Raw genomic sequence first — 22,284 nt, forward strand, 5'->3', positions numbered from 1 at the left:
CTAATTGATAAGAGAAAAATTGTTGCCATGCCTGTTACTTGCAGCACATGAGGAGTGTGGAGAGGGTAACTGTTCACGTCTCTCGCTTACTTATTTTGTAACAGAGTAAGTGTGTTAGAGGCAAAGGACTGTTTTCAGATATAGTCCAGGCCATAAGGCTGGTACACTAAAAGATAAGAAATGATAAGATACATGAAGATGCAAATTTACATCATACAGCAAGGGTAACAGCAGCGCAGGGATATTTGAGCAATAAGGATATTTACACAAAAATAAAAGACTGAAAATGCAAAGAACAATAAAGCCATCTTTTGCCATGAGTTAACACCAAGTGTACATTCTGTGCAGTGCATTTCATGGAGTCATAATTGTAAACAACAGACCTTTTAATTCAGGGTGCTTAATGATTTCTGTGTGAAACTTGAGATCATTTATAATGAATTTCTTTCAGTTCTGGCAGCAAACTGTTCTTCCATTTGGAAGTAGGCATGAAAGAGAGAGGCATGACTAATGATCAGCTGGGCGTTGGGCAATACCAAGGCAAAACACAAAAACAAAACAAGGAGTCTGCCAGCCAAAACACATTCTCAGTTTTCTTTCACCTTATCAGCAGCAGAGAAGAGGAAAAGCTCCCCCTACAAAATCCATAGAGCCATCTGACCATCCATCCATCCATCCATCCTTCCAGTGCTGTCATATTGCATCCACCTCCTATGGTGACTCCATGAAAAGCTCGATGCTATGCAGAGACTTTACTAGGCAGGTAAGGAATGGAAGTAGATCGGCAAACTTCTCCATCACATGCTGCGTGCACACATGTGAACACTTCAGATTCATCAATCCACCTAATGCATGTCTGTGCGATATGGAAGGAGCCAGAGTACCCAGAGACAACCCATGTGAGCAAAGGGATGACATGAACACTCTGCACATAAGGCATCCTAGCTGAGAACCAAACTGGAGAATCTGGTGTTGGGAGGTGAAACTGCTAAACACTGTGATGGTTTGCCACCCCTTCCAAAACAGACTGTGTTATAGGACTCTTTACTTGAATTCTCACCGTCTCACTGTTTTGGAATAGCTGTTTTATTCAGCATAAATGAAGGGTAGAACAGAACTTTCACATATGTACAGTTTAGGGTACTATAGATAAGAAAAAAACATGCATTATCTTCTCTAAGGCAAGGAACCATGTGAGCCAATGCAGTATAGGATAAACAGTCTCTAAGTAACCAACACTTACATCTGAGGAGGCAGAAAATTATTTACTGGGAGGTACATGTGTAATAGCGCATTTTGTTAATCACTGTATCTGTATACTGAAATAAACAGAGATGAGGGTTAAGACAGATTACAAAACAAGTATAATCTTGTAACTAATCCACAGAGGATCCATGTGGACTTAAGACAGGACATGCTCTAAAGAGGTCTGTCATTTAATAGTTCCAAAAGCTACATATACATTTTTTGGCCATGTTGGCCAGATGATTATTGATGGGTGATCAGTATATCTCCTGTCCTCAAATCCCTCAGAGCACCTTTAACTCAAATTACTTATCTCCCAGACTTAGGTCACTAATGTGCAGCAGTATTCAACCATCTTGACAGGATGACAGGAGACTGAGGTTTTTAGACCCTGTGTCATCTGCTCTTAACTACAGATGTATTTTTACTATGGTTCCTCAAGGTGAGGGAAATGCAGTGATAAAAATGAGTCCATGGGCACTCCTGCCCATGATGCATTTGTGTCTACCCTCTTCTCTGTATACACATGTGCCTATGTGACACGAATGTTGATCTCCAGTCTACACTAGAAAGAAGAAAAGTCCCAAGCTCTGTCTCTCGGTCTGAGGAAGGTAAGCTAGCCACTGGTTACTGAATCCACCACAGCACCACCTCAGCTAGCCCTTCAGCTTTCCAGGTTACTAGTTGATCCTGGGTTACATGCAATATATGTTGTCTTGCACCTGTGCCAATGGGCTGGTGAAAAACTATAGTTTTCATCTTACATTAGTACACAGTGGTATTATGTTAGTGAAATCAAGCCCAGATCAGCAAAGCCAGGTAGAAGTAGGTTGCTACAGGTGACAGCAAGGCCATCTAGATACAGGACTGCATTACTACCATGCAGAACCCTCACCAATACACACTGTCAAGAGTGATGAGACAAAATGAGGTCTACAGAATGGATTCACATTGATATGGTTAGCTGCACAGAAATTAATATTTTTGCTAAACTGACAGTCACTGCTCCAGTGAACAAACTGCCATCTGCTGATTTCAGAATGGCTTTCATTAGACAAACAAGTATAAATGCATAGACATTTAACTGGCCAGACTCTAGTTTTTCAAGGCTGCAAAGCAGGTGAGGCATAAATGACACTGGTGTATAACATTTGCCAAATGTGCAAAACCAAACTGTGGGACTGGAACTACTCTAGTCATGTTCCAGATATGATACATTTCATGATGATAGAAATGAGATGTATCATTATGTATAATCCCAGGCTAAGACTGATTTGTGAATGTTCCAAATATCCAGGAGCTATACCTCCAGAAGTGTGGCCTGATGGGTAATGGACCTTCAGAGATCTTCAGGTACTAGTAAATATTAAAAAAATGCCTTATTAAATCACCAAAAGTTTCCATATACTGTTTCAACCATCCCAGTGTTCCACTACTGACTGTGTTTATTTTTCTCGTGATGGTGCTGTAAAATATATAATATATCAGCTGAGTTTTAATTCTATAAATTACTTCAATTGTATCAACATGCAGCTCCAACAGACAGAAAGACATTACAGGTGTGGCACAGTTGTGAAACAACACTATGGACTAAAATGCCTTTTGATGAATAAAAAAGGTAATATACAAAAGAACCATTCAGTAACATATTAAAAAAGATATCATTGGGTTGGGTTAAAAATCTGTCTTTGTGTAATGACATTATGGGAGTGCTGCATATACAGTGAAAAGCAGGCCCTACTGTGAACTTGTACAAAAAAGAGACAGTAAATTCAGTATTGTTCGAAATAATATCATAAGAACAGTTACTATAACTATGAGTCATACAGGGCACAGTAACCTCTTTTTGTGCACTCTGTATATAGCATCCTTTGGGATAATGTCATTTATGTTATATATCACTGCATTAGCTTCACCATTCACAGAGGATCAGATTGATAAATCAGCCAAGCAGAAGCCCACTGATGTTGGTAACCTAATGGGATTCTTGCCTCTTCTTAGTATATTTTGTCATGATTGTACCAAGCAGGCTTTGTGCTGTTACTGCTGCCTTCTGTTTTCTACCTTTCAGCCCAGCATTATACCTGATAAATACCTTTCTCCATGCACAATACAGAGATATAGCACATTAAAACAGGGCAGTAACAGTCTTGATCTAGGCAACTCTGACACGCGGCTCTTCCTCCATTTCCTGTCCAAGGCTGGTGTAAGTCACTGATGGCTCCAGTGGTCCTGCTGCTGGAGGGTCTACAACAGGCCCCCCTGGGTTGCGAAATTGCTTATATACTCTGGGATCCTGAGCGATATATGTGGATGTTGAAGAGTACAGGATCAGTCCAGCAACAATAGTGAAGAATGACAGTAGATAGAGACCTGAAAACTTAAAGATAAATAAAAATACACATCATTTCTTATTCGTGTGAGATGGTAATTAATTAAAATGAAGTAACTGCAAACGTGAGAATTTATCAAAGACAGATGCAGTTTGTAACTGCTAAAGTCAAAGCTAATTTTAGCTAACAACTATGTAGGCAGCAAAGAAACATCATTTTAGTAACTAATCAACAAATGTTGTTACCACCACTTTTCTTAGAAGTCTGAATCATTCTTTGATGATGTAGTTTGCTATATTTAATACATGGAAAACATACAAAACATTTTAATCTAGACTACTCTAATCCTGCAGCAAATCAGTCTAACTACTACTGCCTAAAAACATTAAAGTATTTCTAAAATATATTCCTACAGCAGCATTAGATTTAAGAAACAATAGATGAGTGCTGTACATACCGTCCTCCTATGTTCCACTATGTCACCTTGCTACTGTACTGCAACATGTCTGCAATGTTCCACCATGTCACCTGGCTCCTGTACTGTAACATGTCTGCAACATTCCACCGTGTCACTTGGCTACTGTACTGTAACATGTCTGCAACATTCCACCGTGTCACCTGGCTACTGTACTGTAACATGTCTGCACCATTCCACCGTGTCACCTGGCTATGGTAATGTAACATGTCTGCAACATTTCACCATGTTGCCAGGCTACTGTACTGCAAAATGTCTGCAATGTTTGCCCATGTCACCTGGCTACTGTACTGCAACATGTCTGAAATGTTCTGCCATGTTACCTGGCTACTGTACTGCAACATTCCACAGTGTCACCTGGCTATTGTAATCTAACATGTCTTCAACATTCCACCATGTCACCTGGTTATTTTAATGTAACACATCTGCAATGTTCCACCATGTCACCTGGCTACTGTAATGTAACATGTCTGCAACATTCCACCACATCACCTGGTTATTGTAATGTAACACGTCTTCAATGCTCCACCATGTCACCTGGCTACTGTAATGTAACATGTCTGCAACATTCTACCGTGTCACCTGGCTACTGTAATATAACATGCCTGCAACATTCCACCATGTCATCTGGTTATTGTAATGTAACACGTCTGCAATGTTCCACCATGTCACCTGGCTACTGTACTGAAACATGTCTGTAATGTTCCACCATGACACCTGGCTACTGTACTGTAACATGTCTGCAACATTCCACCGTGTCACCTGGCTACTGTAAAGTAACATATCTGCAACATTCCACCATGTCACCTGGTTATTGTAATGTAACAAGTCTGCAATGTTCCACCATGTCACCTGGCTACTGTAATGTAACATGTCTGCAAAATTCCACTATGTCACCTGGCTACTGTACTGTAACATGTCTGCAACATTCCACCGTGTCACCTGGCTACTGTAATGTAACATGTCTGCAACATTCCACCATGTCACCTGGCTACTGTAATGTAACATGTCTGCAACATTCCACCATGTCACCTGGTTATTGCAATGTAACACGTCTGCAACATTCCACCATGTCACCTGGCTACTGTAATGTAACATGTCTGCATAGCCTCTGAACTTATTTGTCCATCATGCACTATAGTAATTTACTGCATCTGTAACCAAGCATTTACTTCATAAAGCTTGATCTTTTGTATTTCTCCTGCACTCTACTGTTTTAAGCACTCTCAGGTCATTTGTAAAAACAAGAAGATACCTTGCTAACAAAGATGTAATTAATAAAACATTATGCTTGTGGGAGAAATGTATACTTCTGTGTAAAAATTCTTGTCTCAGTGGATTATCATGTTCTCAAACGTATTTGGTGTTCAGATATGAAAAATAAATTAAATCCATTTACTTTACTGAGTATTGGTATCTGGCAAATTATGCTTTAGAAGGGCAGACATTCTAGCTGTTAATACCACTCTTTAGCAGAATACCCTATACTGCACAGTCTCTCATTCTGTATTATGCTTTACAGCAGCCTATTATGTATCAGGACTAATTACAGCTATAGAACTAGTGTGAGAAATGCTAGCAATCCCAGCAGTTGTGTTCCGCTCTTCATAATATAAATATTGCTGCATTTTTCATATGGGATATCCTCATTTGCATAAAGTATTTGGTTTTCAGGACTGTCTTTATTACGATACTTGAATACTTACAGCAAAACATCCATTCCAATTGCACTGTACCTGAAAACTGAACTTGCACAATACTAAACTTTCCAACACTGCACTGTACAATTCTCCCTATTACTTAATTCTACTGCTAGGACAAATAGTGGGGCAAAAAGCAAAGGTACTACTGTGAATGATATGTTCCAACAACTCAAACCTGTTTAACCACCATGGTAGGCATCATTCTGCACTGTACAAGCATTAATCCACAAGGCATGACCTATATAGGTTGTAAAAGATATGTTCATAAAGATGGTGCAGTCAGCAGCATAGGTGTCATGCAGCTACCAAAATACTAATGGAAAAAGTCAGATAGCAGGAAGAAGCATGAATAAAAGAGCTGAACGAAGGAATAAAAGTTAATTTGCTACTGCCTTGTGCTGAATTATTAAAGGTGAGGTACAGAGAGGACCCATATTTATTCAGTCTAGACACATTAACTATAGTGAAAAAGGATAGGATCCAATCTCATCCAGAACATGCTTATGAGTCACAGTCAACTCCTGTAGTTACCCTGTGAACAGTCACTGGCATCCGCAGAGTTTACTAGGTAAGAGAGGCAGTAAATAGAAGAAGATCGCTTCATGTTCCACACATTTCACACATGCGTATACGCATCTATAGACGATTTAGAAGTCAGCAATTTACCTACTTCATATCCCTAGAAAGTTAGAGGAAACTAGAGCACCCTGAGCAAACTCCGCACGAGGATAGGGAGGACATGCAAACTCCATATAAAAGGCATTGCTGTCAAAAACTGAACTGGAGAATCTCTTGCTGTAAGGTAACAATGCTACACACTGTACCACTGTGCCACATAGGCTCCACTTAACTGAAAAGGTCTTTGAGCACAATTCATTAAAATCTGCTCGGCAAAACAACAGAAACTTTGAGTTATGCTCCCCAGAAACACCAAGTTACGTTGTTCAGCAATAATCTGATTTAGAGTCATATATGGACTTCATGGTATTAAATTACTTTAGAAACTCATTTCATCTCTTTGAAGCACTCACCCAAGCAGGTTACACAGCTGCGGATGTGTGGTCCTATTAAGTGAAAGAATTCAGAAAGTGTCCTTCAAAGATTTATGCATGCGCATATACACACACATACACACACACACATACACACACACACTCACACGCACACACACACACACACACACACACACACACACACACACACACACACACACACACACACACACACACGGACAGTTTTGCAGACACATTTTAAAGTTAGAGATGAATGGGAATGGATGCCTTCAAACTACATGCCTGGTGGGGTGGGGCACAACAGAACATTGGACAGAACCTCTAGCACTTGTAGTATTATATTTTAAGCATTTTTTTTAGCTGTGGCTCCAAAGAATTCTGTGTTCTATAATATTTTTTTTTGAAAAAACACTATAATGCTGAACCCTTCCACATACCTCTTAACTGTCCAAATTTTTGCAGAATGTCCATATTTTTGCCTCATATTTTTGGTCTAGTCCTCATAAAATTGGTGGTTTTCTAGAAAATATGTGACATATTTCCAATAATAAAACATAACTTATATTGTTTTACATGCACTGTCAGAAGCAGTAGCAAACAAGTGAAACTATTTTTTATGTGAATCTAGATGAAATGAAAATGATCTATAATTTATGGTGATAGGGAAGCATTTTAAAAGGATCATAGGCAAGTAACATGCAGAAGTTTGTTTTTAATAAAAACACATTGTTTTCATAAACAGTGTCAAAAGCACAAGCAGACATTTTAAATTCAAGATTCATTGAAAAAGATGATTATGGAAGCAACATGTAGCATATTTCTTTTGATTAGTAGTGACAGACAACTGAGCTAAGCTGAACAATTCTTGCTGTGTATTGTTCATTGCTAGTTAACTATCATATATAGTCTTTTACAGTGATCTCTGCAAAGCAATATACTAGTGACAGGGAACTTGACTAGAAGGAAATGGTGATTTTGCTTTTGTCTTCTTACAAAAAAGGCATGACTGCACATTAATATTAATTAAGTGGCATGTATGCATGCTCAGTAATGTTCATCAAGTAATACTCTAGTAATACTTTAGTATTGCTCCTATCCGTTGTATATCACATGGATCTTTTACTCGCTTGCATGCTATCCTGCTACAGTTACTCTCCTACTGAAGCAATATGTTACATATGTGTAACCCGACACAAAAAAAGTAATCACATCATCTGAGCATTCAAGCAAGAACATTATGGGTAAACCAAGGTCTTATCTGCCTAAGTAGAACAGGTAACAAAAGAATAATGGATTCCAATGGCAGCATGTTCAACTCTCAACGTACCATACTTATTGCTGCCACATTTGTATTTTCAGAAAATGGAGCTTTAAGCAGCTCCAATGTGCCAAAAACAGACAGGAAGAAAAAGAAAGAAAAGAAAAGAAAAAAGAAATTGTTGGAACACAATGTGCATTTGCAGTTTTGAAAACTGGAAACACACTTAGTGCTTCCTTACAGACAGTAGGTTGAAGACAAATGTTAACTATATTAACTTAATTACCTTCTTGCCTCCCTGTTCTGTGGCCACCACTGATTATACTCTATTTTCTAAAGTTTTGCTTAACAAATTTGTCTTGTTTTTAATTCTGACCATAATCACAGCATGCACCCCAAGACTGGTATTGTGATATGTTTATGTATGAACCTTGCTATAACAAGGTTATTACTATTTCTTCCATTTTTAGAGCACAATCAGAGCACTGCATAAATTGCATGCTTTGATTCTCCCAATGTTAAACATTCTTCTTCATCGCAGCTGCTTTATCTACTTCACCACACGCTTTCGTCAGAATCACATACTTTTTAAACATATATTTCAGTTATCTGATGCCCATAATTAAAGTAATGAATAAATATTTCTCCTGTTGTTATTTTAAAGTACGTAGTATACCCAGTCTCCATATTTTGACTATCTACCAGCTTTTTTCCATTAAATTAACACACAATCGTTGTATCCTAAAATAAAACTTACATTATCTTTTTGAAATTGTCATCAGTTTTTAATATCTTCAAAAATAGATATACGTAAGAATTGCCACCAAATCTTAATGGGTTTCCTGATGTAGTCTTGCAAATGACATGAAATCTCAATCGTTTCGTTTTGTAAAACACATCACTTAAGGCATCTACTTCTTAAATGTTTTCCTTCCTTTGACTGCACTTGACTGGCATCTGTTAATTCACTTTTCCTACCCTGTAATTTAACAGCTATTACTTTGACAAATGTTAGACTCTGTATTTAAAATAGTGATACCTACTTTCTTAAATCACAGGTTACTCATTCTTAGTTATTTAAGGCACATCATCTTCATTTATTCCCCACTGTTGTGTACTGCGCAGAGCTTCCTTGCACTGTGAAACTCGTCATTTACGAAAGAACTCAGGGCACTTCCTACAGAGATCATTTACAGCTCTGTCCTTAGATGCTGCATCTGTATTTTTCTAATGTATTAATTACATGTATCATTCTCTTCCTATTATTTTTAGACAGACATTTTCAGATGTCATTGTCTGATGTTTTAAAGATGCTTCTATCATTTATGCTAGTTTTTGTTTTAACAGGAGGAATAGCTTTTTCAGAAATGTATGTAATTGCCCTGCATGAACCTTTTCTAGCATCATGTTTTGCTTTTATAGCATATACAGCTCATGTAGACATTTCTTACCAACAGGTTTTGTCACACATCTGTTTTGCTTCAGTTCATTCCCTTCACCATCAACAGGAGGTGGTGGAACTCTTCATACGGATTTGGAAGGTTCTATATGTAACTCAGATATTATCAGCCTACTAGCTCATATGGAGTTCACAACTGAACCTATACATAATTCATGCACTTTACATAAAGCTCATAGATCTAGAAATGATGGTCTGCATTTTTTCATTCACTAAAATCTGACAAAATATAGCATAGACTTACACTATGAATAATATGTCATAGTGGGACTAAGTGTTTCTGTAGAAAGACCTGGAGAACTTGTTTATAATGAGGCAAGATCAGTAAACATCAGCCCAATAGACCTGACCCCATGGCACAGAGAGATAAAACCCTGAGTATGATCTAAACGGCCATTCAATCAATGGCTTAGACACAGGAAATGTCAAAGACATCTTTGATACTACATTCAAATCATCTTAAAAATGTAACATAGTATAAACAACAAAGAGTTAAAGTTTAAAACTTAGCATTTCAATACTGTGATGTTGCTTATGTAAATTTGTCAAAAGTGGTGACAACTGCCTTTGAACCATTGACTGATCTAATTACTCTGTTTTGCTGTGAAAGGCATGCTACTTTGGGAGTAGCTGTGAGTCAGTGTAAGTTCTCGTCCTGTCTGCAATAAAGACAATGGAAAAAAGTCGCACACCTGTCTGTCTTGTTTAAAGCAGCCTGAGCTCCTGATTACAAATGTCTCTGTGTCTGTGGTATGTCATGCAGGGGCAGACAAATTCCTCTACAACTTATGTGAGAAGTTAAGCTTAAAAAAAAAGTGGACAATCTTTCCTTTCCTTTGCTACCAAAGTGAGGATATGAAAGGTTTATAAAGTACAAGCAGGTTTCAGGTACCTACACAGTACTGGAATTATACTGTAGGGAAAAAGGCAACCTTAGTTGAGTTAAACAGTAGGATATGGTGGAGTGTTCCTTTAAAATAAGATTATGAAGAATTTGATAAACACTAAAAACACAAAACATTTTTCAATATGTAGCTGTACAAAACATTCTGAAAATGAACACTACATTCAACTAAAGCATTTAATAATTACTTCCATTACAAGGCACAAGGTTCAATCCTGATATCTTGCCAATGATTGTGTGGAGTTTACATGTGTTTATGTGGGTTCCTCACAACTCACAGAAAACATGTTGGGTGCACACCCAAGAATGGCATTGTGGGCACAGACTCTATATGGTGCCTATTGGGGGAAGAGTTGAACAGATTAATTGATTTCAGCATCAGCTGTGGTGCACAGTATCCTCTAAACAAGAGAACACAGATCACAGACTGCCAGCCACTCAATGATGTAAAAATGTGCTCTAGGTGATTTGGTTGTGTTGACCAAAGTCATCAAAAATGGGCATGTGTATTTGACAGTTATAAATAGTTTGAAGGATGACCTATGCTAGTGACCCATGCTAATGGTGGGAGGGATATAAGTGTCCCTATTGGCCAGTTTGTGCTTGCCATAAAGGCCAGCAACCCTGGGTAAATAAGTGTTCAATGTGCAGTTGCCCAGCTTGGGTTACCTAATATCTCTCTGTTAAATGAAAGCTGGACATAAAACCAATCAACCTGCCAAACATGAACTAAGGATCGCTACACTCACTATAGGTTCACTGATAGGATGCAGCTTTTATATGGATGACATGATGGTAAGGAGGAGGCTGAACATCCTCTGTATACAGAAGATGGAAGTGCACTGCAGCAAAGCCACTACTCAGCTTGGAATCCAGAGTTTACTACTCAAGGAAGGACAGATTAGAAATGGTGTGGGATCTGTGGTGAGGGAGAGGCTTCAGAAAACAGTGAGGGATGTTATCATGGCAATCAGACTCTAGTGTAAGGACAGAGCACTATTCATAATCTCAGCTGATGCCCCACAGTAGGGTTGTGATAGTGAGGAAAAAAAGTGCATTCAGGAAGCAGTTACAGCACCTACAAGATAAACCAGGAGAACATGGGTTGATGTTGATAATGAAGGACCTGAATGCACATATTGGAACAGACAGAACAGGATATGATGACTGCCTGAGACCACATGGGGCATCAGGAATAAACTAGGAGAGGTCATCCTAAAATTCTGTATGGCAAATGGCTTCATGGTGGCCAACACATTGTTCAGCAAGTCAGACATTCACAAGATCACATACAAGAGTAGCCAACATGCAACTCAAGTAGACTTCCTCTTACTAAGAAAATGGCATTGGGGTTGACTCAGTGATCACAAAATCATCCCCAGTGAAACAGCCCACAGCATAAACCACTGGTTGCCACAATCAGCTTTAAATACTGTTCAGAGAAGGCTCTAAGGTCAGCAGAGGAATAGATTGAAGACCTGGAAGCTGACTGAAGAGAAAGAAGAGTTCAAGGAAATAGTCAAGTCTCTAGGCCTCAGGAAGAAGAAGAAATAAGTGGAGTTGAGCAACAATGACAGTCCTAAAAACAACATGTGTAAGGAGTATGGAAGAGATATACAGCAGAGCCATATTTGGAAATAAGGTATATAAGCAAAGCTGTTGGTGGAATGCATTAAGTTCAGGAAGTTATAAAAAGAAAGAAGGTGGCACCATTTATACAGAATACCAGCAACAACTGGTTTCCCAGTCCATAGGATATCAAAGGCAGATGGAAGATGTACTGCCCTAGACACAGCCTATGATAAGAGAAGAGGAGTCCACCCTTGAAGAAGTAAGAACAGCACTAAGGAAAATGAAGTCAGGAAAACAGCAAGCAAAGCTGAGGTGACAGCAAATATGATCAAGATAGTAGATATCGTAATGGTTAAAGTGTTTGCCTTACATTAAGAAGGTACAGGGTTTGATTCTCACTTTTGGTATGCATGGCTAGGCTTAAAAAAGCCCCCTGAAGTCATTAACATAGTAGTCAACTATGAACCTATGAAGTATGGGAGAAATTGCTCCAGAGGGTACTTATAGCAGTATAGAGAGAAAGGCATACCCAAGTGACTAGAGAATAAGCACACTGGCTTGTGTACAAGAACAATAAGGACATTCAGTACTGTGGGCAGTATACAGGTATCAAAGTCCTGTCCCACTGCTGTGGGCAGTATACAGGTATCAAAGTTCTGTCCCACTGCATAAAAGTTCTGAAGATTGTGACTGGTAAATAAATGCAGAGAGTAGTAGAAAGTAAGAGGGGGAGATAAGCAGTTTGGATTCAGATCAGGATGCTGCACAACTGATTTGATGTGGACAATGAGGCAGATTGTTGAGATGAAGCTAGAGATGAGGAAATGGGCATTCCTAGACTTAGAAAAAGTATGTGACAGAATCCCAGGAAAGATGATTTCTGCAATCCTGAGATGGTTTGAAATTCCAAAAACATTGGTAGAGTTAGTGCAGGCTATATACAGTGACACCATGACAACAAGTATGAACAGTGTTCAGACTCACAGAGGGGTTTCCAGTGGAAGTGGATGTACCAGGTTTCAGCTTTGAGCTCACTGCTGTTCATACTGGTGATGAACTACATTAGCAATCAGGTCAGAAGGGACAGGCCAACAAAGCTGCCACATGCAGGTTATGTGGCATTACAGCGAGACTCTGAATAAGAACTTCAGCAAATAGTATGGGAATGGAATGCAAAACTAAAGGCACATGGGATGAAACTGACTACGGATAAGACAGTTGTAATGATATTAAATGGAAGAAATCAGAAGAAGCTACAAATTGAGATAGAAGGGAAAATAGTGGAACAGGTTGACAGCTTCAAGTATCTGGGAGAGGTAGTTGAGGAGAAGGGAAGTCTGAATGAGGACATACAATCTAGAATCAGAAGGGCCGCAGCCGTGACAAAAAGGTATATAAAACAGTGGTGCAATCAGTACTACTGTATGGTACAGAAACTTGGGTAGTGAAGGCAGACTGTTGAGAAAGCTAGAGTTATGGAGATGAAGTGCTTGAGACTGGTGGTATGTTGCACACTGTGAAACAGTTGAAGAAACAAGTACATCAGAGCAGAACCCAAAGCAGCTTCAATTACAGAGGTCAAAGAGAACAGATTACAGTGGTTCGGACATGTGAAGGAAAGCAAAGGAGAATCTGGTAAGGAAGAATTGGGATAGGAAGGAAGCAAGAGGAAACCAAAGTTTCCAGCAAAGAGATGGATGCGTTGTGTGACAGAAGACCTGCAAAAGTCAGGCACGACTGCTGAAGAAAGTAGGACAGTGGCAGTGAATCAACACCCCAACCCCACGTAGAAAATGTGAAAAACAGATTCAATGATGATGATGATACTAAATCTAGAGCAATTGATAATAGTTTTTCAATCTTACTCACAAACACTGGCTAATCTACAATGTATGTACTGTACCTGTGTACTATGTATGTATTCTACCTATGTTCCAAAGTTCAGCCGTACAGCACAAATCTATTACTTACCTTTATTTTTAAAATTAATATTTTTTTGATTGTTCTCTCCACTGTAACTGTTTGTGCCGCATACCACTGTAAAAACATGTCTCTTGTAATTTGTGTGTATACTGATCATGTCTAAATAACTAAATGTGTCTGTAATTTTTCTTTGTGGAGCTTTTCTCCCTGGGCCTCTGCTGAGAAAGGGCCTTTTCGGCTCAGTCAGACACCCCCGGTTAACAAATGTAAAATAAATAAAATAAAATAAAATAAAATAAATAAATAAATAAAATAAATAATGATGATGACGATGATGATTCCATTACAATCTGTCTTCATCAACTGTAGTTCTAATCACATCCATGCAGAGAAATAAAAACTCCCATGCACCCCGATCCATCCCCCATTCTTTTACTAATGCTGCCTGCAAAACAGTCAAAGCATTTTAAAAATAGCTCTCTGCAAATGGTTCATCAGGGCCTATTCTACTCTGCCTATATGCCTTTTAACATGTTTACCTTTGCACTTCTAATCCGCTTACCTCATGTCTTTAATCTTTTCCTTATTCACACATGGATGCCAATGGATTTCATTTACTATCATCCCCATCTGAAAAGTTTGAAAACCAGAAGAACTAGAATGGCTTGTTTTGAAAGTATCAGATGTGTAACTGTGGATCTCACAGCTGCGGGGGAAAAAGTGCAATCTGCAGCTAATTAGAGCAAATACTAAATGTCATTCTAAATCAGTAACACCATTCTGAGGACAGGCTTTACCTCTTCTCTTCATGGGGGATGAACCCCCACACCCCTGCTACCACACATACTAACTTTGAGATCACTGTACCATGGTGTAAGAAGGTACTTCAAGGTAATGCAACCATAGACTTAGCATGTATTCTCCTGAATTTCATCTCACAGTCCAGAGGATCACAACTGTGGCCTTACAGTTTCAGCAGGAGCTCAGACTTCTACAGATCTACTTAAACATTTCCATCTTTAACAAACATATATCCTAAAACTTAATTATGAATAACTAAACATTCATTCATTTACATACTAAACCATTTTTCTTGATGAGGATCATGGTGGTAGCAAGCTAAAAGTAGACCACACCTGCCTGTCCTCAGCAACTGTCTTCAGGTCATCGAGTGGGATCTCCCAGCATTCTCTGGCAGGATAAGAGATAGATTATTGCATAGTGGTTCATAGGTTCATAGGTTCATACTAGGCTATCTGCCCAAGGGCATTTATAAGCCTAGCCCATAGTTATGTGGCTTTCGCCACCCCTTTAGTTTGAATAAAAACTATGCCTATCATTTTTCTGTGCCTCTGTCAAGCAGTGACACTGAAGTAATCCCTGGGGTATATCTGCGATCTCCCATCCATTGGTCAAGATTCCTCTTGAACAAGGCCAGCGAGGTGCTCTGCCTCACATGTACCGGGATTTTGTTCCACAGCATAGGGAGTCTCTGGGTGATGAATCTGTCCCTCCAGCACGTTCTATTTATAACCGTGTCAAGGTTTAAGTCTCCCGCCCTTGTGGTTCTGAGGGATCTAGATTTTTGAGGTGAAGCATATTCATCAAATCTGGGTTTGACATGGCCTTATATGTCAGGCACAGGTCACCTCTGAGCAAGCGGTATGAGACTGAATAAAGCTGGAGTTCTTTCAGTCGGGCAGCATAAGACATATTTTGAGACCCTTTATCCTTTTGGTGAGGAACTTTTGGGGCCTTTCAAGCTGCATCAGGTGTCTGGTCAGATACATTCCGAACGGGCATTGTACTCAATCATAGGTCTAATGAGTGATGAGTACAGGGGACGATGACCTCCCTTGATCTAGATGTGAATCCCTTCATGATCAGGTGGGCGATATAGAAGGTTTTCCTAACTACTTTAGCAACATGAGTGTCAAGCGAAGACTACTGTCAACTTGGGTCCCCAGACCCCTGATGACTTTTTCTGTGCTCAGTGGATTGTCACCTATATGGTAGCTAGGGGTAACCTTGTTTTTCCCGAAGGGTATGACTATGCATTTTTGGCGTTTAACTTCAGGCCATGGCTCTGGCACCAGTTATCCGTTTCTGTGAGGCCCTTCTGGAGGATATCTGTGTCAGATGTGTTTTCGACTATGGCCCAGTTTGCAGTCATCTGCAAACTTTGTCAGCCATAACCCTCCTGTGTTTGCTTGTACTTCAGAAAAGTAGATGCCGAACAAGAGTGGACCCAGGACTGAGCCCTGTGGGACACCACTTGTGACAGGCTTTGAGTCTGACATGGCTCCAGCAACTCTGACCCTGTGGGTTCTGTCGCTTAGCCAGTTTGCAACCCATCTTGTGATGTATGGGTTTACATTCAAGCTGATGAGTTTTTCGATGATACCTGAGTGGGGTATTGTGTCGAAGGCCTTTGCCAGGTCGAGGTAGGCTGTATGGACTGCCTTTCCCTCATCAATGGCCTTGGTGACTGTCTCGAAAAAGTCAACCAAGTTTAAGAGGCAGGATCTGCCTTTGACAAAGCCAAACTGGGTTGGATCCAAAGTCTGCAAGTTCCCTATGTCTTTATTTATGAGTTCCATTATGATCCTCTCCATGGCTTTGCAGATAAGGCTTGTCAAGCTAATGGGGCGGTAATTTCCAGGGTCTGTGGAGGCACCATGTGTCAGCCCTATGGTCTCCTGTTAGTAGACTGTACCCGCTCCATCTACAATGTGCACTGCCCAAGGGGGATCCTCACAAGGTGACCAAGCCACGTCAACTATGTCCTTTGGAGAAGCATGGATGCACTGTGAAATCTTCTGGGCCTGCCAAGCTTTTCACGCTGTCATAAAAACTGATCCTAAACTACTCTGTGTAGCAAACTCATTTATGTCTCTTACATTTGCAAACGCATTATCTTTCTACCAAAAGCTTATAACCCTATGTGAGGTTAGGGAGTTGTAAACTGAGTACTTCATCCTATGACTCAGATCTCACCTTACTTTCACAGATGGATATCTTGCCTGCAACACTAAGCAGAGCTGCACCCATCTTGCTAGACCTACTCTCACTCATTAGCAAGAAGAAAAGCTACTTAAACTCCTCCACCTAAGGTAGCTGCCTCCACCACATGCAGGGAACAATTCACTCTTTTGTCAGAGAGCACCATGACTGCTGATTGGATGTGTTATATTCATCCCAGACACTGTACATTCAGAAGTAAATTATGCAATCATGTGAGGCTAACAGGACAGCATTATGTGCAAACAGCAAAGATGCCACTCTTACTGGTGAGCATTCAGTACCTTGGTTGTACATTAATATTCTATCTCTTTGAATTTCCTAAATTGGGTGATACAAAAATACCTTTAACAGAGTCCACCTTGAATGAATTTCATGTAATACAAACAATGTGGACAGAACCCCAACTCCTGAAATACACAGAATAAACTGCATGTAGCAGCAGGTCTGGGACCTAATGGTGCTGTAGCATCACATGTATGACACCCCGGCTACAGGATCATGTTTATTCTCCAAGTCTGCACAGAACATGTAGGCAGTACTGGCAAAGTCCCCTGACCCTGTCATTATCTGTGCAAAGAGAAAGACTGAATCCAGAGTTCCTTGCTTAGGACAGACCTCTCATCTTTCCTACTGAATCAGAATTTCAGTTATTTCAGCAGGTGACCACTATTATAGAAAAACAAAGAACACTTAAACATATAACACATCTCTAAATGGAACAATATGTTTTAAATGTAGGTTATATTTCATTTACAACACTATGTACGATCTTTAACAGACTAAATATTGATAGGTATTCCTGACGGCGTTATTAGTGCCTTAGTCTTAAAACAACTAGGCCTTTTTGACTTTTCAACTACTTCCAATGTTGGCGGGATCCATAGACATTTTCTAATAAGAAACTTAGATTTTACAGTCAAAATTATAAACATCTTAGCCTGCACCAGCACTACAACAGAATTTTAGAAGTATTATCCCAAGTCTCACCTATCCTGTTACTGCCTTTATAAACTTGATCTAAATGATATCTGTGTATCACTCTGCTACAGTGACAAAGTTACATTCATAAGTGATTGCATGACACAGACTGTATAAAAACATTTACTACAAGGCTTTACAAATATACTTGATGGCTTCAAAAAAAATCTTTCAGCCAGACAAGCACATAACAAAAACAAGCTGCTTAAAACTCCTAAGAAATGAAGGAAATTAGAGCCTGAATTAGTCACTTTTCCCTTTTCAAGTGCCTAAGTATCTGGCTAAAGCCTGTTGCAAGTTTTAAATATCACATGCACACACTCATCACTTTTGTTTTTCTATCAAATATTCAGTTGTCTGAAAACAACCAGTCAAACCCTCAACACAGCAAGACTATTTTAAAAAAACATTTTTTTTTGCATGGGGGGGCAGGCCTTTCTGGACCACAGTGTGGGGAGCAAATCCTGCACCTCCAAACCTATACATATCACTCCTTGTTCACATAACCATGAAGACAGACACTTGTGAGTAAAAGTAAACTACTGCCAGAAAACTCACATAGAAACTGCACTGACATTGATTTCCCACAGAAAAAAGCAATTAGAGAATTCAACACCAGGGAGTTGTACTTGACCTGATACAATCTCACTGGCTTTACACTGAGGTATAGGGAACCCTACAAACAATATCAGCTAAAATGCTGTAACAAAATTGCATACATTTTCTCATCAGAAACAAGGATATCAATCATTTGGAATGTTTTAATACCACAGGTGGAAAATGTGGAATCCCACTCCTAATTCTAAACATCCAAATGAATACAAAAGTCATTCAATCAGGAGTAAACCAAAGCTTTCATTTTATCACTTTATGTGCCAAACTCAGCTCAATTATCCCTAAAGTAACCTGTTTTCAAGTTAAAACACCTAAAGTAACCTGCTTTCAAGTTAAACAATGAACTATCAGTTTCCTCACCTTTTTAGATCATGTACCACTCCCAAACCTAGCCCTAAAAACTAAACTCATTAGACAGAAATCACCCTGTAGGATCATATGACAACTGGGACACACATCTAGTTGTTGTTGTGTCTTTCGGCTTTTCCCAGTTAGGGGTCGACACAGCGGAACTCCGGTCCGCTAATGATTGGCAGTAGATTTTTACATGCCGAGTTGCCAGCTCTGACGCACAACCTTCAACGAAGGTACGCCCATTCACGCATGCCTCCACACAGAAGATGCTTTAGCTGAGAATCGAACAGGACAACGTCTTACTGTGAGGTGACAATGCTACTGCAGCACCACCACCGCAGTAAGATCCATAATTAATGTCACCCTAGGAGAAAGTGCATAATTTTGCAGTGTGATATAATTTTAGTTCTTTTCTGTACTGCTGTAGTCACTATAACGGAGTTATAATAAAGACACTCAAGAGAACATCTGGGTGCACCTAAACCATGCAACAAGTTACATGCACTGTATTTATTTATTTATCTAATAATTTATTTATGTATGTATGCATGAGTGTGTATATGTATGTTTATCAGTGTAGGGCACTGATCACAACTGACCAATTCCAAGCCCAGTGTGGATGGATACAAAGAAAGATTTATAAAACAATGATACAAAGTAAAGAAAACCATTGTAGTAAAACTTTGTGACCATTGTATATCAAAAAGACAAGTAAGCAACTGCAAACAATGTCTGAAAATACTTTGCACAGGCCATACAGTATACAAGGTTTTTATTTTATCCAAATGGGGAGGCAGTAATGTAGCTACAGTTGTGATTTAAAATATCAACCTGCAAGCATTGGGAGCTTGCTAGATGATATGACAAGTGGAGAAACATTTGCATTGTCCTTGTTTGTCCTAGTCACTTAGACACTTGGCCACTTAATCTTCTGGGTACTCTCTATTTAATGAGATACGCAACTGTATATACGTATCGACTGCATTCCTGCTCTTTACCTTTAATTTTACAGTTTACCTCGACATGTATAATTAATCATACTCCTTTATACTGTGTATATCACATAAGATAAACATTTTGGGAAAAAAGTACATTTACATAAAACCACAACAGCTTACTGCTTGTGTTTAGCAGTTGCACTGTCAACCCTTACCATCATATCTTGTTTTACAATTATGACATTTTTGTGGCAGTTTGATTAGTCTCTTAAATGCAGTGATTTTATGCTCACATCTGGTAGTTGCAATCATGTCCAGTTACCTTGTCCCAGCAGGTAGTAATGTGTCACTGAAACATCTTAGTGCAATGTCACATAGGTACTGATATATCAGAGGAATGTTCTAGTGCAGTTTCATATTCAAAATAACTGTGCAGGTCTGAAACAGTCTCTCTGTCACCTGCAACCCCTCCAGGAATAATCTAGCACTTGTATCAGCCCTGTGTTATCCGGTAATGCTGTCATCTCTTGGAATTCCTGAGTCATATTCAGTAGTATAGTTGAAGCCGTGTTGTTTTGGAACAAAGGCAGTCCTTTTTTTAGATGAATACATTCTGCTGTGTCTTAGCAGATGGCCTTCTGTCATTTTAACAATATGAAGTCTTAGAATTACAGCTGATATCACAGCTACTGCTTCTTGGTGATCTCAATGCTAATCATTTGGATTTTGCATTCTATTTCCTCTAGGTAAAATGAAAATAGCATGTTTGCTGTCTTGTTACAGGAAACCTTTTGGTTCTGCTGACAGTTTTGCCAAGCTTCTTTTTCATTGCTTTTGTGAAATAAACTGCATATTTTGATAGCTTCTTGCCATCATCTCAATCTGATTAGACATTTGGTCAAAAACATTAGGTCTCACAGCAGGTTAGCCAGCAAAAAAGTCTGAAAATACGTACTTTGCTTTGGCCACACATGGATTATTCTGTTGGATTTGAACAGCAAAACCCTGAACATATCTCATCTATTTCTAAAATGTTCAGTATATCTGCATTTACACTGGAACTTTCTTCCTTTCATCTGGCCACCTTTATGTCACCATATTTCTCAGCAATTACATTTCTTTATTAGAAACCATACACTATAGACATTTCTGTAACCTTTCCTTGGTTAATGTTAGGTACAGAAACATGCTTTCATTTAAATAATCAGAGAGGGAAAGAAAACAGAATGGGAAAAGGCTAATAATTCATCTGAACTGCAGGCCAGAGATTGTCTTCCCAATCAAAGATTGATATCAGAGTATAGGCAAAGAGAAATGAATAGGGGGACTCCTAAGTGAAAGACCAGCACTGAAAGAGTTTGCACTATCATCGAGAACAGAAGATTCTGTTAAAAAGGGATAATGAGTACAGCATATAAAATATTGTATGATAACTATAGGAAGCAATCAGAGAAGGTTAGAAAGGACTGGAAAGAGAGATTGGATAATCAATTCACAAAGAAACACTGGGCAGATATATGTATGGCTCTCAAATATGCAACAAAGTCTAGAAGAGATTTAGGATCCTTGCATGGAAGAGTTTGCATAGGTAGTTTTGTACTCCAAGCAGACTCCAAAAAATTTTTCCTCAGGTACATTGCAAATTTTGGATCTGTGATGGGGAAGAAAATTATACTTGAAAATGTATTTTTGTAAGTGTATTGAGTTGGCATACAATTCTCTGCAGAACACTCCTTCACAAATATTGGATGATCGAATTGGCATAACTGGGGAAATGATTTTTTGGAGCTGTCATACAGAATTACAATTGCCTAGATATAGTAAGGCCTTGCTGAGTTTAATTCTGGTAGCTGCCAAAAAAGCATTTACTAGAAAATGGAAATCAAAGTCTAAATCAACCATACTACAAATAGTGAATATAGTAATGGATGTAAAAGAACTGGAAGTGTGATCTTTAGAAAAAGGGTAGAAGCAAATTACATAGGAAAAAATGTGAATTGTGGGAACAATACATACATAATAATGTTTTGGAGAAGGAATGATGTTTAAGAGAAGGCAGGAATTGAATGAGCTATGTAATGTTTGACTGACGATGACTGCATGGAATGGTATAAATGATGCATAATGTTTGCAAATGAAAATATGCGAGTATGGTTTGTTTTCATTTATATAAATGTATGATTGCCTACGTCATAAGTGATAATCCAATAAAGATGTTTCTTGTTAAAGAAAAAAAAAAGAAAGATGCCTTCATTTAGATGAGCTGCCTGAAGTAGTTCTGGAAAATAAGCATTAACCAGAATTTGTTTATCTGATGGTATTTCTATCTACATTACTGCTTTCTCTTTTTTAGGATTATATGTACTCCAGAATGTGTCAGTACATGCCCTGTACTTATTTAATACTTGTCTCACAGAGTTGGCATTTGTCTGAGTTCAGTTTGAAATGTTTTGCCTTCGCTTAACAACTTTCTCTCTTTCACTATGTTGT

The 22,284-nt window shown here is 38.9% G+C and overlaps 1 protein-coding gene across 1 annotated transcript in view; it reads right to left on the bottom strand.

Moving 5' to 3' along the window:
* Positions 1–1,250: 1,250 nt before the first annotated feature.
* SLC35F1 (solute carrier family 35 member F1) overlaps positions 1,251–22,284 on the bottom strand; it is a 1,996,989-nt gene continuing 1,975,955 nt past the window's right edge. Inside the window, exon 8 of the mRNA XM_044074280.1 lies at positions 1,251–3,625. Coding sequence (XP_043930215.1) covers positions 3,401–3,625 — 225 coding nt within the window. The 3' untranslated portion in view covers positions 1,251–3,400. The remainder of the gene's footprint in view (positions 3,626–22,284) is intronic.

The sequence above is a fragment of the Protopterus annectens genome, chromosome 1.part1, assembly GCF_019279795.1.
Source record: "Protopterus annectens isolate FY-2018-M chromosome 1.part1, PAN1.0, whole genome shotgun sequence".
Classification (NCBI taxonomy): domain Eukaryota; kingdom Metazoa; phylum Chordata; order Ceratodontiformes; family Protopteridae; genus Protopterus; species Protopterus annectens.